Source organism: Dermatophagoides farinae, chromosome 2 (assembly GCF_024713945.1).
Source record: "Dermatophagoides farinae isolate YC_2012a chromosome 2, ASM2471394v1, whole genome shotgun sequence".
Taxonomy (NCBI): Eukaryota; Metazoa; Arthropoda; class Arachnida; order Sarcoptiformes; family Pyroglyphidae; genus Dermatophagoides; species Dermatophagoides farinae.
In genome coordinates this window covers 1-15,670 of record NC_134678.1, presented here as the reverse complement: position 1 = coordinate 15,670, position 15,670 = coordinate 1, and the positions used below count along the sequence as shown (strand labels likewise).

General features: G+C 41.0%; 5 protein-coding genes and 1 long non-coding RNA gene across 8 annotated transcripts; 5 read left to right on the top strand and 1 right to left on the bottom strand.

Annotated features, from left to right (window-relative positions):
- The first annotated feature begins 61 nt into the window (after positions 1-61).
- On the top strand, positions 62-2,134 carry LOC124499595 (prenylcysteine oxidase 1-like). The gene is made up of 4 exons (XM_047063534.2): positions 62-451; positions 525-752; positions 827-1,004; positions 1,076-2,134. The coding sequence occupies exons 1-4, from the start codon at positions 262-264 to the stop codon at positions 2,106-2,108; spliced, it is 1,629 nt and encodes a 542-aa protein (XP_046919490.2). The 5' UTR covers positions 62-261; the 3' UTR covers positions 2,109-2,134.
- Positions 2,135-2,235: 101 nt separating this feature from the next.
- LOC142597315 (uncharacterized) lies at positions 2,236-3,121 on the top strand. Its single transcript, XM_075728392.1, has one exon. The coding sequence runs from the start codon at positions 2,278-2,280 to the stop codon at positions 3,118-3,120; it is 843 nt and encodes a 280-aa protein (XP_075584507.1). The 5' UTR covers positions 2,236-2,277; the 3' UTR covers position 3,121.
- Positions 3,122-3,205: 84 nt separating this feature from the next.
- On the top strand, positions 3,206-4,301 carry LOC124499594 (piwi-like protein Siwi). The gene has a single exon (XM_047063533.2). It carries the CDS (start codon positions 3,206-3,208, stop codon positions 4,196-4,198), a length of 993 nt encoding a protein of 330 aa, XP_046919489.2. The 3' UTR covers positions 4,199-4,301.
- Positions 4,302-5,422: 1,121 nt separating this feature from the next.
- LOC124499580 (uncharacterized) lies at positions 5,423-9,827 on the top strand. 3 transcript variants are annotated; one of them, XM_047063509.2, is made up of 2 exons: positions 5,423-5,646; positions 6,978-9,827. In XM_047063509.2, the coding sequence occupies exon 2, from the start codon at positions 6,983-6,985 to the stop codon at positions 9,497-9,499; it is 2,517 nt and encodes an 838-aa protein (XP_046919465.2). In that variant the 5' UTR covers positions 5,423-5,646; positions 6,978-6,982; the 3' UTR covers positions 9,500-9,827. The 3 variants fall into 3 exon arrangements, with proteins under 3 accessions (XP_046919465.2, XP_075584496.1, XP_075584497.1); XM_075728381.1 differs by lacking the exon at positions 5,423-5,646 and adding an exon at positions 6,655-6,788; XM_075728382.1 differs by lacking the exon at positions 5,423-5,646 and adding an exon at positions 6,666-6,723.
- A 581-nt stretch (positions 9,828-10,408) lies between these two features.
- On the bottom strand, positions 10,409-14,684 carry LOC124499586 (long-chain-fatty-acid--CoA ligase 5). Its single transcript, XM_047063521.2, has 10 exons — positions 14,515-14,684; positions 13,256-13,540; positions 13,006-13,174; positions 12,494-12,946; positions 12,148-12,404; positions 11,704-12,072; positions 11,335-11,613; positions 10,997-11,251; positions 10,775-10,921; positions 10,409-10,708 (listed from the first exon to the last, which is right to left on the bottom strand). The coding sequence occupies exons 2-10, from the start codon at positions 13,409-13,411 to the stop codon at positions 10,646-10,648; spliced, it is 2,148 nt and encodes a 715-aa protein (XP_046919477.2). The 5' UTR covers positions 13,412-13,540; positions 14,515-14,684; the 3' UTR covers positions 10,409-10,645.
- A 68-nt stretch (positions 14,685-14,752) lies between these two features.
- LOC124499639 (uncharacterized) lies at positions 14,753-15,345 on the top strand. Its single transcript, XR_012832056.1, has 2 exons — positions 14,753-14,898; positions 14,967-15,345. It is a non-coding gene; the product is annotated as an uncharacterized LOC124499639 (long non-coding RNA).
- The last annotated feature ends 325 nt before the right edge of the window (positions 15,346-15,670 follow it).

The following is a 15,670-nucleotide window of genomic DNA, read 5'->3' as shown; positions in this document are numbered from 1 at the left end:
TTTCTCTTGCAGAAGAAAAAATAGACGCCCATTTTTGGGGTAGACTTTGTACAACCAAAGTTGAAATCGAGTTAAAAAAAATACATAATGGGAGGAGTCTATAACACAACCCGTCATATATGACGTTTGCTATAGCACTAGCACGGGCAAAAGTTTTTTAATTGATTTATATTGTTTTTGTTTTTGTTTTTGGTCTTGTTCAAGAGAAAAAATGCTCGTTATTTATTTTGTTGCCGATTCAGCGTTTCGCAGCATTTGGCCATGACCAACAGACAAGCCATTGTTGCGGCGGCTCTGGTGCTCATTCAGTTGCTGCCATTCACGTACAGCGACATCAAATCAAGTGATGGCTCCTTTAATGCTCATCATCGGGACCAATTGTTGACGACGACCGATGAAAAACTACAACAACAACAACAACAAGAACAACAACAGCGAACCATTCGAATAGGTGAGAGTTTGACTTGATTGCCTGTTGTTTAACTGTGCGCCATTACAATTTGTCCACCATATATGATGACTAGCTGTAATCGGTGGTGGTGTTGGCGGTACTGCAGCGGCATATTTCCTCAACGAATTGCTTTCCAAACAACAGCAAAGTGATCTACGGCACGAGATTACTATTTACGAGAAAAATTATCGTCTCGGTGGACGACTACATACGGTCAACGTGGACAACAACCATTATGAAGCTGGCGGTTCGATCATTCATGAACGAAACAAATATGCTGCCGATCTGATGGCAAAATTCGGTAATCAAGTCATGTGTGTGTGTGTTGTTTGTGTTATTATTTGTTGTTCAACTTGAACATATTCTCCCTCTTAGGACTGAAGAGACGAGCCCTGCGATCGGATGATCGTTTGTGCATCTACAATGGCGAACGATTCGTGTTTTGTGAAAGTTCCTGGGATATTGTCACATTGATACGGTTACTGCGATACTATGGCCTCGATCTGATACGGTTACAGAAACAGGTGACCAAAGTGATTGACCACTTTGAAAGGTGAGTATACTATATATATCGTGAATTGCCGATTATATATTGATTATAATTATATATGATTGATGATCTAGGATTTATCGATTACAAAGTGAACAGCATGCCTATGACCAGGTGAGCGATCTGCTCACGGCAATGGATTCGCTCATCTACAATCTGACACGAACATCGTACAAACACATGCTGGATTCCGAATACAAACTGTCTGAGCAATTCATCAGTCAGATAGTGCAATCGATATCGTTGGTGAATTATGGCCAAACCATCTCGATACCGGCATTGGTGGGTATGGTTTCGTTTGCCGGCGCAGGCAGTCAATTGTATGCGATCGAAGGTGGCAACAAATTGTTGCCATTACATTTGGCCCATTTCTCACAAGCTCGAATGATGCTCAACACCAAAGTGGTTAGCATTAACTACATGGGCGATCATCGATTTCGAATCGATTCCAAGAGACTTGATGGTGTTGTGGTCAACAACAACCACTCAGTACAATCCGACATTTATGATCATGTCATCATTGCCACACCGTTGGCCAGCCAGACAAATTCCATTCAATTCAATAATCTGACCAAACGGAACGAGTTGATCAACGATATATTCGACAAGTACCACATGCACCGTACGGTGGCCACATTCGTCAAAGGTCAAGTGTTGAACAAGTACAAAGATCTCTCCATTCTCAGCTGTGATATTGGCCGTGGTGGATCGTTTTTCACTTCGTTGTCGAAACTGATGCCTGTCCAGAATCGAATCAAACCAGTGAACAGCGAAGCAGCAGGCAAGCAGCAAAGTGTTTACAAAGTGTTTAGCAATCGGCAACTGGATCCTCATGAATTGTATGGCTTGTTTGAACAGATCGATGACATCCAGCAAATCAATTGGTTCGCATATCCTGATTATCGATCGGTCGGGCAGCCATTGCCGCCGTTTCGTCTTCGTGCTGGCGTCTATTATCTGAACGCGATCGAATGGGCGGCCAGTGCCATCGAAATGAGTCTTATCGGTGCCAAGAATGTTGCCCTTTTGGTGTGTCACGAGCTCAACGTTTGTCATGCGGTCAAGGGTAATCTCACTAGTCGTCGTCGTAATAGGGTCGAGCTTTGAATAAACTCGGATTTGAAAAGTTTGGATTTTTTTTTGTAAATTCAAATCGTCACGTACTCTATGAAGGGCAGCAAGTTTTTTGTTTGATCAAATTGTTTTCCGTTTTCGCAATTGTTTTGTTGTGAGTAAAGTGAGTAATGAGTAAAGTGATTGAAAAATTGGTTCAAAAATGGATTCAACAACAGACGACGATTCGTGTTTCGCATTGACATCCAATTATTTTACCATTTCATTCGCTGCGAATCCAATTTCTGAACGTCTTTTGCTCAGCACCATAAATCAGCACCTGAAGCTGGGATTTTTGTATCGCAAAGGCAGATTCATCGACAAGAATGATGTAATCTATGTGAACGACAATAATAATGAGGTAGACAATTCAAGCTGCTATTTTCAGATTGTGGCCGGTTTCACGATTGAAATATGTCGACCCTATCAAGAGGACGGTTCGCAGCCCTTTTTGTTGAATATCAACGCCAAATTGTTTACTCTGGATGCTGGATTCAGTCCGTTTATGTACGACAAACTGTCGCACACTTATCGAGACATATTGCGTCATCAGGCCAGTGTGTCGGCCGATAAATGTTTCGAAAAGATACGAAACTATGCCCGTTATTTGGCTGAATTGGTTCGCTATAAACAAATTGTCATCGATTTGAATCCGATTGAATACGAGGCCAGGATTTTGCCACAGCCCCGATTATTGCCGCCAGATGGTGACCATTGTGGGCAATTCTACGATACTGATTTTGAACCGTGCAAATGGGCAATCATCTCGTTGAACGACAAACGATTCGAAGACGATGAATCGATATTGACATCATTCAGAGATGGGATCATTGCGAAGGCTGTGAAATATGGAATGAGCAGAGCGCTTTCGAAAGAGGACTGTGTCCAATGTCAATCGATTCGAATCAATTCACCTCAAGAAATGGGTTGCTATTTTTCCCGATTGGCCACGAATGATCAAATACGATTGGCCATAGTGCTCATCAATGAAGGTTTGTTGTTGTAATCTCGTTGGACCGTGACGACGAGCAAAATGGTGGTGGCTCTCTCTCTCTCAATATGAGATAAATGGGCCATTATTAAGCTTCATAATGATGATGATGATGATGATCATTTTGTTTTTTTTTTATTATTATTATTATCATTATCATTCAGGTATCTCATTGGCAAATGTCCACAATGCTCAAACAGTGTTCAACTTGTCCGAGTACTTGGCCCGGAAAAATAATTTCTCCTGCTTCAATTTCGCTTCCCACGAATTGCTTGGCGATAATGGTGGTGATGTATTGATTGATCGAGTGGTGATCAAACTTTGTCGTACGTTCAATGGGTCGGTGAACATTGTCGATTGTGATTACCTGAATCATCAAGTGATGAAGCTTCATTGTCCATCGTTTGACATTGGTCGCACTATGGTGATTGGTTGTTACCACCGGAAAGAGGGCCAAAAGTCGGCGACCGGTTTCTGGGTTTCATTGGACGACCGAATGAACAAAGCTGTCAAGTGGACTGATGGTCTCACATTGGAACAGATGGTCAAGGCAATGGAACAATTCAAACAAACGAACGACGAGTATCCGAATTTCATTTTTTTGTTTCGAAACCTGTTGTCATTCGAAAGGCTGCCCAACGTACACTTTGAAGCGATGATCTCGATCATTCAGGATGTGATGACCAAATTGGATATGACCAACACCAAGCTGACCTGTTTGCTGGTCGAGAAGAAGCCTCGCGAATGTCTCATGAAAGGTAGTGGTGGTGGTACAATGTACGGTACGATGGCCGAAGCTCCCTTTAAACGGAGTCTGATTGTTGGATACAAATCGTTTTGCCTGTTTGCCGACAATTCCAACTATGGACTGAAGCTGTTGCGACCGACTAAATATCACGTCATTCGGGACCAGATGCAGTTGCCTGTTTCTGTTCTGGCTCAATTCTGTTTCGCGTTGTGTCATTACAAGGTGCAATCCTTTTTTGTCAACGATGTGCCTGTTTGTCTGGAATTGGCCGACGATATGGCCAAGTTGCGCATTCAAACGATGAATACCAAGGAATTCATGTCACTCAATAACCTGAATATCTGAATATCTGAATGTCTGAATGTATCTGAATATCTGTCATTCTATAATTATATGGTAGTTGTATTTGATTAAAATAAAAGATTGTTGTATTTTGTTTTCCTTGAAATTAATCGATGACTTATCATATTGATGATAAAAGGCAGCAGATCGAACCAACTGCTCAGTGCTCATTGGTTGGATATGTCGTCGTAGAGCAAATATTCAATCTATCAGCGATTGATTAGTATGGTGAGAGCAATAACTTTAGCCACCGATTAATGATCAACGACATTGGCAATGAATGGAGATGATCGGATGCGATGACAATGCAAATATGTCACATTAAATGAAATTTGTGATTATAGTCAACTAGATATTAACCTGGAATTCAACAAAACAATGAAATACGGTCAAAGGGCTTGGTTCAGCAGTCATCACAATACATTGTTTGATTAATTATTATTAACCGGATTCAATCCGAGTAATTACGTTGAACCAAAGCATTGTCTTTGCATCGCGTGTTTGGCTAATCATAATAATGATTTGCATTGAATGATTGCAGATGATGATGATGATGATGATGATGATAATCATTCATGCATCATTCATATCTGATCACATGGATGACTAATCATGGAATTGAACCTGCCTGCTGCCTGCAGACCATTTAATCCTCCATGCATTCATGTGACAATATAATGACCGAGTGTGCGATTTATTCATTGAAAGATGATGGACGTACGATGCCCATGGCTAAACAATTATCCAAGACAATAGTGTCCAGTGTGTGTGTGTATGTGTGGTGATTGGTCAGGTGGTTGAATGGAATGGAAAGAGCAAAACAATGTCGGGATGATGATGATCTTGACGGCGGCGGCGGTATCAATTTTTGACCTAATCACCGATGATTGAATTGGATGGCCGGCGTTATTGTTTGCATGAATGAATGACACATATGACGAAGCGAAAAATCGTGACCGATAAATATGATAAAAATGATCATAATCTTTATATGATGACGATGACGATAATCGATTCAACAAAGGTGACAATCTGGTTCTCTTTTAGGCATTTTATTTTAGACATTTCTCTATTCTCCTCTATAATCTATATTTCTACCGTCGTTCTCTTTCTGCACAAGGAGAAAGAGTCAAAAGCATTAGGAGTGAACATGATCATCTTGTGTCACCGACGACGAGATCAAGCAAGACCCAGATCGAGAGCCAAAAACGATCTGGTCGTCGTTGAAGACGGTTCATTCGTCTGTATACATGTGTGTCCGTGTGTGTGTGTATGTGTGTGTGTGTGTGTGTATCTGTGTAATGAACAAAATGTTACCCGAAGTATCGTCAATATTGCTTTGAATGAAACATTTTCATATGATAATCCTTTTCGATTCTTCAACCGAATATTGTTTATCTACACTTGATCATTGAACACTGCAACTTGGATATTGTGGACATTGAAACAAGGTAAGCATCAGTTGTTGTGCGAGTGATTAACCTGGATTATTATCCAGTAATGATTTTGAAGGGCATTGTTGTGTGGATCATCTATCGTGCACTGTGACATTCGGTATCCCATTAGCGTCGATTTAGCATTGTTTGATCTAAAATTGTGCTGGTTTTGTGATGTGATCAGTGTAGTAGTGAATAGTTGACCTTAAATCGAGATGATGATCGTGGCCGTCGTCGTCGTCGTCGTAGTCGGTGAATCAATCATCAATGATGATCATCAGTGGATGGTACGTTGAGCCAGAAATGTCGAAACGAAACGGTTTGTCACTTGTTTCACGGTTGAATGACTGAATGAATGTTGTCGACAGTTGGTTCAACAGTGTAATTGATTGGCGAGTAATCAGGTAATCGATACATTGAAACAATGTTGAATGAAATACTTTCACAGGATGGACAAATAGTAATGGTAATCTATTTTAGGCGTCCATACCATTCCATGAACCGAAACAAACTGATAATTTCCTGAGGTCATTTTCATCATTTCCATTGGTTTCCATTGATTTGCATTGGTCCAGTTGTTCACATGCTCTCATTGTCCAGTTAATTATAGTGATGATGACCAAGCACGTTACCATGATCAACGGACCATCATCCTTACATGGATAAACAAATGATTATCATTAGATTGTCATCATCATCTGCTGCTGTTGGTCAGTTTTGTCAAATAATGTAGGTTCTGTGTGTGTGTTTGTGTTTATGTGTGACCATTTAGCGGAAAGATTGCTTTTTGTGTGCATTCCGGTTCTCATGTTGTCGTTTGGTGAATTATTTTCTATATATACAAAACACACATACACACAGTTAACCGATTCAATTATGGCAAGATGATGATGATGATGATGATGACATTCTTCACACGGTATATAATGCAATGGCCAAACAGCCATGCATATCGATTTGTTTGCCCATTGTCTATTATCACCTGATGACAAATGTTTCATTCATTCGCTGGATGAATGAGTGAATGGCAACAAAATCCTTTGATCATCCTTGATGATGATGATCGTTCTATAAATAAATCTGAATCTGAATGTAATTGAATCCACTATCGACTATTAACAACAAGAAAAGAAAAGAAAAGACTAGATATTTTCTTTGTATGTGCAAAAATTGTGATTGATTCACCATTGATGGTGACAATGGCAAGCGTGACTGGACAGAGAGGCACGATTGTGTTTGACAAAATATCATTAAAACGAAGGGTTGTCAGCCACAATCGATTAATGTTACAACTACAAATAAATGTTGTCTTTTTCTTTTTTCTTTCTTTTTGTGCACTTTTACAGATAAAATGGCCCATAATCACAGCACATTTATTGTGTGCACACCGCCAATAACCTTGATATTGATTGTTGTTGTATGCTGCTGCTGCTGCTGTTTATCACCGGTGGTCACAGTGGCCACCAGCAAATGTTCTAATGGTCACCAGAATCATTACCACCATCATCAGCAACCACGTTCGTTGTTGAATGCCCCGATTCCGTTTTATTCTGCCGTACCGTCGAAAAGCAATTCACAACAGAAACCATTAACAGACTTGACCGAATCAGCCAGCGATTTCAACAGTATCGTGGCTGCTGTCATTGCGTCTGCCGTCGATTCATCAGGCCATTTTGTTAATGGAAACAGCAAACAGAGACAGTCTCAGCTGAATCCACCACCATCCACTACATTGAGTAGCACGACGCCGACGACGACCATATCATCTGTGTCGGCAACATCTTCAACGGCAGCGCCGATATCGGTCGATAATCTATTGATGGATGCTGGAAACTACACGAATTTCGTGGACAATGGCGATTACGTGCCCTTTTATTCCAATTACTTTCTGTCACCATCCACTGCTGCTGCTGCTGCTGCTGCTGGTTCATTATATCCGGTGGATTTGGGCACTCTGTTGCCGTCGACAAGTTACCAGCAAAATCATGTGATTCGTAATAGCAATAGTAACAACAACAACAACAACAAGAACAAGACGACCATCGGACTGGGACGTCGAATTGGTGAACTGGTTTCGACCAGTGCAGAAAAAGCGACTCGAGCATTCAAATCATTTCCCAAACTGTTGAACGATATTAAACCGTCCAAGTTGTTGGGATTGTCATCATCCTCAGTGGTCGATACGATCGATCTGATCACACCGAAGCACAACATTTCCTCGATACCGTTGCCCAGTTCTTGGTATCTGCCTCAGAATACCTGGTCATCGTTTGCGCCACCTCCATTGAGCTCGAGTCTGTTTCTGCAGCAGCCGGTATTCATGCGAACGCCAGAATCGCAAACTACGAATCAGATTCTTCCGCCGTCGACAATGAAATTGGATTTTCAATCCAATCGTGGGGCCAGTCAACAGAATGTCTATCCCAACGATTTGTATGCGTCAGCGCAGACTTTGTACGGCAATCGAGTGAAGCCACCAAGAGATCAACGAGAACATCGATACCATGATTTCGACAATTCAGGCGAGGCTGTCGACGATCCAGACCATCATCACCAGGACACCAAGATGGCCAACGATGGTCACATGGATGATGGTGACGACAACCTCAACCACAACCACATCAATGGTGGTGACGGTGGCGGAGTTCAACACAATGATCATCATCTGGTGAATGATGTGGCGGCCGACAATGGATGGCAACATCATCATTCCGGCGAAGACTATGGTGAACAATCAAACATCATCAACAACCACAACCACAACCACAACAATCACAACAACAACAACAACAATGACTTTTACCAACAACCTCATTTCAATGGCAATAATAACCAGGGCTTGAGAGGAGTGGTCAATCCGGTTAATGGCTTTGCTGCGAGTAGTATGCGTCGACCTCCGTTTCCTACAAATTTTCGATCGCCTGCTTCCACATTGTCATTAACGCGACCTCGGCCATATTCTGATGCTGCAGAAGTGGACAACTGGTATCCAGCATTCTTTGGGCCGAGCGTCAAGCCGATGAATCCACGTCTGCGGAACGTCGTACCGTCGTATCATTATTCTGCTGCCAATTCGTTGTTGAACCCAACCACGGCCACGGAATACATGCCGTTTATGCGTCCAACCGAAGCACCTGCACCATTGGCCGACCATTCACAGTTGTACGGTAACCGTCCATCGTGGCCATCGTTGTTGGGCGGTTATTATCCACACTCTAATCAGCAGCTGCTGTACAACTATCCTCGACCCAATTCCATGATGGCAGCTGCCGGTAGCATGATGCGGCCAATGTTTTTCCCGCCAATCAATCAATATTACCATATGCAACGATATCGATCATCATTGCCATACATGTCGCCGTATTTTCCCTCGACAGCGCCGATTCACAGTCCGATTGCGCCGTATCGTGTATCTGGTGGTCCATACGGCCATCAGTCGGCGGCATTCAATTCGTTGGTCACTGCAGCCAGTTCGCTTTACCCTGTGCGAGTTGCATTTTCTCCAATTGCAACAGCGCCATTATCGTATCCAATCCTGCCGACAACAGCAATGACACAGATTCCAATGTTGAGACATCGAATCGGACCGTTGTCGCGTCGACCAGAAAAAGTGGTCAACAAACGAGTGGACAATTCTGCTAATTCTACTAATTCTACCGTGGCAATCAACAAGTACAGTGAACCAATGTACGTGACGAAACTAAATTCCACCAGTGTAGCCATTGAACGTCCTGCTGCTGCTGCTGCTAATCAAACTGCTGCTTACCAAACGCACAGAATGATGCGATCATATCGCCACAGTGGTGGTGGTGTATTTCCAAAGAGTGACCAGATTAATAATGAATGGAGACCAGTATTCAAGACTTGATGAAGAATGACGACCTGCATTTGCATTTGCATTTAATATTTATTTTGTAAAATAATTTTTTCGGAATAATTTTTTTTGAAAATTTCCCATCAATCCACCAGAAACAAACATAATGAGTTGCATTAAATTATCATTTTGTGTATCGCCCTTCCCATGATTTGCTATGATTGCCCATGATTTTATTTGAATTTGAATACCAGTATTGCATTCTGTTTACCATTATTATTAAACAAACACATTGCTTCTCTACCAAATAATAATCGATCATGTACGTGACCATTTGGTGAATTGAGAACCATTTTGTTGTCATTCTCACTTTGTCATCATCATAATCACAATGAACTTGTCGCTGAGTAATTTGTGGCTTTTATTCTTGGTGCTGGTCACATTTTTCAGAGGCCAGCAACAACAACAACAACAAGGTGATGCACTATCATCGATGGCAAGTTTCAATTTCATGAATTGTATGGATTTCGCCAGACACATGACCAGTACGGCTGAAAAATTTGGCATGATTTCGTCGGCCGAAACAGCCGCAGCCGCTGCTGCTGTTGGTCGTCGTCGAATTGATCAACGATTTGTCAATGCAGTCATTCCGGAAGGCCTTGTGGATCGAATGTTTGGCCAATACCACCATAATCACCAGCAGAATGTTCGCCAAAGTGAAGTGTTGGGAACGTTTCAGACGCTGTTTCGTCAACTGTTGAATATCGGCGATTCGAATGTGGCCGCATGCAATGCTCGGCCAAAACTGACGGCCTGTCAGAATGTGGACGACAATCTCAGTCGATATCTGCCTGGATGGTGGTTCGACCTCAAGGTCACGGACAATGCCAACTACGTGGCCAGTCAGCTGACGAGCAGCAGATACCATGCACTGGCTGAATCCGGCATGAAAGCGTACAAATGTTTTTGTCAGTGTTGAAATTATATTATATTATAATTTATTATTAAAAAAGAACTAAACATTGATCGATTGATTGATTGATTAATTCATTCATTCATATGAATCAATGTTGACAATCAATCAATCGTAAATCAGAAATATAATTAATATAATAATAATAATCTTATTAATAATCATCATTAAATTATAAATTATTAATTATTAAGCATGGACGACAATTTCAATCGAGACAAGTCGCGTTATTCCAGTTTGCTGTAGAGATCTACAATCTGTTGTTTAAAGTGATTTTTCAAGGCGAATCTCTGAAATTAATGAATGAATTAATGAGATGAAGCAACAATGAATGGTGGGGGTGGGTTAGCACTCACTCTGTTTTTCAACGTCGGCGTAAGTAATCCTTCTTCGATGGTGAATCCTTCGGGGTAGATGTAGACATCGCGAACCTTTTCGAACGATTTCAGTTTGGCGATTCCGTTCCACTTTTGCATCTCTTCCATGATGAATTGTTTGATTTCCTGTTGTGTAGGATTGATTATTGATTGAATGATTGTTGTTGTTGGTTGGTTGGTTGGTTGGTTGTCAACACGTACCTTGTTTGCTCGTAATTCATCGTTGTTGTTCAAGTCGAGAATTTTGCCCCGTGTTTTAAACACTTCCTGGATGAGAGCCAGATTGGGCACGACAACTGCAATCAAACAGGACTTGTAGCTATCACCATAGACGAATATCTGCATAATGTACGGCGACTGCATGTGAATATCCTCAATCTTGCTGGGCGCAATGTATTCACCCTGTGCCAGCTTGAAAATGTCCTTTTTCCTGTCGATTATTTTGATTGTTCCGTTCTGTAGCAACAACAAAAATAGATGATAGATGATTAATGTGTGTGTGTGATAACAAAATCACTTTAATGGTAGTTGTGTTACACCTCGTTGAATTTGCCAATGTCGCCAGTGTAGAGCCAGCCATCTTGGTCGATAGTGGCCTGTGTCTTTTTCGGATCCTTGTAGTAGCCTTTGCAAACGATCGATCCTTTGATGAGCACTTCACCCTTTCCTTGGGATACCAGATAATCCATGTCGGGAACATCCACCAATTTGATGCAGGCAGCGTTCAACGGTACGCCCACGTGATCAGTTTCGTAATGACCGATGGAGGTCACTGTAGCAGCAGACACGCATTCTGTTTGGCCATATCCTTCCAGGATCTTGTTATTGGTGATCAGTGATAAAGAGAATGTTAGGATTGTTGTGTGAACATAATTGATAAAAATAATGAACAACAAAAAAACACTCACATGGCAGCCGAGTGCACAACGCAAAAAGTTGAGCACTTTTCCGTTGATTGGAGCCGATCCGACCGGAATGAGGCGAACGTGGCCGCCAAAGAGAGCGCGAATTTTGTTGAAAATCAACAGGTCCCAAAAAGTGTTGTTATCAAAGATTCCGTTTTCATATTGACGCAGTTTAGACTCGAAAGCCGTTTTCAGTAGCCACGACTTGATGGCACTCGAGCTGACGTTTTCGTGAATTTTGCTGTAGATTTTATTGAGCACTCGAGGAACGCAAGGGAAGAATGTTGGCTTGATGATTTTCATATCGTCCGACAGACGCTTGATGTCACCGCTAAAGTAGCCAATTTTTCCACCAGCAGCCAATGTACCAGCCTAGTGAAGCAATTAGTGAATGAGTGAAAACATGAGCATAGTGCAGTGGTGGTGGTGGTGGGGGGTGTTGTATACCTCGCAAACTCTTTCAAACATGTGACCCAGAGGTAAATACGATATCAACACGTCAGTGTTGGCGATATGATATTCGTCCAGATGAAACATGATGGTCGAAAAGTTGGCCACAATGTTTTCGTGTGACAACATGACGCCTTTTGGAGCGTCGGTCGTGCCACTCGTGTAGCAGATGACGGCCAAATCGTCCGGTCCTGGCGGATGGTCCTGTTGGGCATTTTGCTGGCCCAATTGTTCCACCTGTTTCATCGAGTGAACTGATTTTTTGAGTGGAACACAAAAGCAAAAGAATTTTGGCTGTTATTCTCATTCGCCACTAGCACAACCGGTATGATGCTGAACATACGTGTGAGACCAAGCGATTGGGCCTTTGATTTCAGAGTCTCCAGATGCTGTTGATTATCGGACCAGGCGGAAATGGACTCGTCATCATGATGCGAGACGATGATATGTTTGAGAAATTGAAAGTCGCTCGCGTTGTTAAGAACGTTGACCACACGATCAAGAGTATCACAAAAAATGGTGCTCAGTTCGGCCTGTTTGGCGATGAAAGCACAAATGTTGGAGCCCAACGTTTCGTAGATCGGTATGACGACGATCGAGTGGCGGTAGCATGCATATTCGGCAATCGTGTATTCTGGCGTGTTCATCGAATATATACCAAACGTCAGTTTCGGCTTGAGACCCAGCTGAAGCAAGCCGTCGCCAAAGTGTTTGTTGCGAACCAGTACCTGTTCGAATGTGAACCAGTCGACGCCATTTCTGGCCTTGTTGATGGATCCAACGCAGTTGCCGTCAACTGTAACAAAAGTGATTGAATCATTGATCATGTAATTGTGTAATAATTGATCAACTTACTACTGAGTTTGGCTCCGGTGGTGAGAACGTCGTTCATGGTACGACACTGGTCGTAGTAGTGAGTGATGTAATTTAGCTTGAGTGGGTCGTTGGGTGGTTGGTCGTTGAGTGGATCGTTGGCGTCTTTCGGCACGTATTTCGAATAGCGAACCACTTCTCCGTTCGGGGTCTAGAGTGGTGGTGTTGAACCAAAAAAAAAAAAAAAAAAAACTGAATCAAACGAAATCAATCAACGAATCAAGTGACTGACCTTGTGTTCGATGGATTGTTTGTCATAGTTGTATTTGTTGCAGACGCGTTGGAACTGTATTATGGATTGGGACAATTTCTTGCGGTTAACGTAGAAATAAATGGTTACCACCGATATGGTGATAGCGATCAAAACGTTGAAAGCCATCTCTAGCATCGAGTGAATCCAATTTGAAAATGACGAGATGAAATGGTCGAGTCGTTTGTTTTTGCTCTGATGATTATTACTAGTTTGTTCCTTGAGCGATTGTTTGCTTCTTGATTGGTGGTGGTAATAAATATCAAACTGAAAAAATGATAAATTGGTAATCAATAATAGTCAAGCATATATTTATTTATTCAAATTATAATCATGTAATCGATACGATGTTGGTTTAGGAAAATTGGATATTGGATATTGTAGATGTCCAAATTTCAATTTTATTCGGTGATTATCAACGCGACTTTCAGTGGTTCAAGGAAAATTGGCATTTTATCGACTGACTGATGATTGTTGTCATTAATAATGTGAGTAGATATGGTCAATTTAATTTGAAAATTTAATAAATTCTAAATTCACACACACACACACACACTCTGCATATTGTAACAGTAACCGGTTTCGATTGAATATCATCATCATCATCATCGTGAAGCATGAATTTTGCTGATGATGACGATGATATACTCTGATTCATTAGCAGCAGTTGATATAGTGATTCGCCAATGATTCTTGGCAAAAAACCTACATCATGCTATGCTCGGAATTGAGTGCAGTTTGAATGCGTGCGTGTGTCGTGTGTAAATTGTGTGTGAATATCGTTCGGATCCTCCTTGGGTTGTCATAGCATGGTATTCCCGTTTGAATTGGAGCCAATGCTCTAGCTATGTCTATACATATCTATACAACACACGACTGTGGCGTGGTTGTGGTGGTGGTGGAAATGATAATGGCCCTAAGATCAGGCGATTTTGGTTGGATTTTGCGTGATTGCTCCAATTCGAATCATGATGATGATTGAAATGTGATCTATATTTGCTGCTATATGTGGATACACAAGACAAGATGCGTTGTTGTGTATGGTGTGTGTTGGTCATTCGGAGATGATGAGGAAAAAATTTCCAAATGCACGGTTGTCACATAATTTGCAAATTATCGATAATTTTTCCTAATCAATCACTGTAAGATGATTGTCCACCTTGTGCACACACACACACACACAATAATGACGTTGAAATTGAAATGTTTGTTTGATTGTAATTGAATACACACACACGAACCTTTTCCTTGGAATTTGAATTATTGATTTTAAATCAAGTTGATGATTGATGATGATTCGGCGGTGGGGTAATAAAAAGGCCACGTACGTATTCTAACGGATCATGACTTGCAGTGAACGTTGCTACTGGATTTAATGAAAAATGCATGCATGATGTTTCACTCGTTCTGTGTGATGAATGCTTCCCGCCGCGCGATCAGCAGCGGCATGGATTTATGCACACATGGGCGCATGGCACACTCCGACGACCTTTCACAAGCAACGTTATTGATTTAACAGTGATCATATGTTTTGCCAAGTGGTGATGTGTTGATTTATCAACAAAGTGGCCAAGCAATGCAGAGTATCATTTCCATTCAAGTATCCATTTGATTAGCAGTACTCGGTAAGTGGAATGATAATGATGAGCATTTTTACAACTTGTTAATTGAAATTTTTATTCCACTCAAGCAGAAATCTTGATAAAATGCAGCTTGTGGTTTCGTTAAACTATTATTAATGAATGAATTTATAAACATGAAGTTGTTCACGTGAGATATTTTTTCTCGAAATCGTATCTCGCATTTGTCTCGAATGAAATTATTGTTAAAGATTACCGTTTATAATATTGAAAAAGCACTAAATAAATCAGAAAGTGGTTTGTTGTTTTTTGGCTTGTACGACACATAACAAATACAAACAAAATAATCTCTTTTCTTTTGTCAAATGTAATCATCTCATCATGTCATTTGTCACATCTGTATCATTTTATTTCTTTTGATTGAACCCGATCATCATTTTATCAATTTGAACAATAAATCTCTAGTACATTCGTTCATTGTACATTCACATACATCATTTTTGTTGCCATTCTTTTTGCAATTATATACCAAGAATGGAAAGAACAGCCTACAGTATAATTCCATCTGAACATTAGTTACATTGAAATTGAAATTTTATTAAACAGAGACAACCCCTATTGCATAATATAAAGGGGCAAATAAAAATCAAAACATATTAGATCACAAATTTACAATAAGTTGTCATGATAAAGTTGTAAATAATCGAAATGACCAAAATTTGTTCCAAATAACAAATCAAATTGCACATTTAGGGCTCGTGTCAATATCCATAATCGACATTCTTTGCTAAAAACTGAATGATTGACATTTAATTCA

Excerpts from the sequence above, each read along its gene's own strand:
- LOC124499595 (XM_047063534.2), top strand. The coding sequence starts at position 262 with ATGACCAACAGACAAGCCATTGTTGCGGCGGCTCTGGTGCTCATTCAG. Across the intron at positions 753-826 it reads CGATCTGATGGCAAAATTCG|GACTGAAGAGACGAGCCCTG; the intron begins GTAATCAAGTCA and ends TCTCCCTCTTAG. Across the intron at positions 1,005-1,075 it reads GTGATTGACCACTTTGAAAG|GATTTATCGATTACAAAGTG; the intron begins GTGAGTATACTA and ends TTGATGATCTAG.
- LOC142597315 (XM_075728392.1), top strand. The coding sequence starts at position 2,278 with ATGGATTCAACAACAGACGACGATTCGTGTTTCGCATTGACATCCAAT.
- LOC124499594 (XM_047063533.2), top strand. The coding sequence starts at position 3,206 with ATGATGATGATGATGATGATCATTTTGTTTTTTTTTTATTATTATTAT.
- LOC124499580 (XM_047063509.2), top strand. The coding sequence starts at position 6,983 with ATGGCCCATAATCACAGCACATTTATTGTGTGCACACCGCCAATAACC.
- LOC124499586 (XM_047063521.2), bottom strand. The coding sequence starts at position 13,411 with ATGCTAGAGATGGCTTTCAACGTTTTGATCGCTATCACCATATCGGTG. Across the intron at positions 12,947-13,005 it reads CACCGGAGCCAAACTCAGTA|TTGACGGCAACTGCGTTGGA; the intron begins GTAAGTTGATCA and ends CTTTTGTTACAG. Across the intron at positions 10,922-10,996 it reads ATGAATTACGAGCAAACAAG|GAAATCAAACAATTCATCAT; the intron begins GTACGTGTTGAC and ends CCTACACAACAG.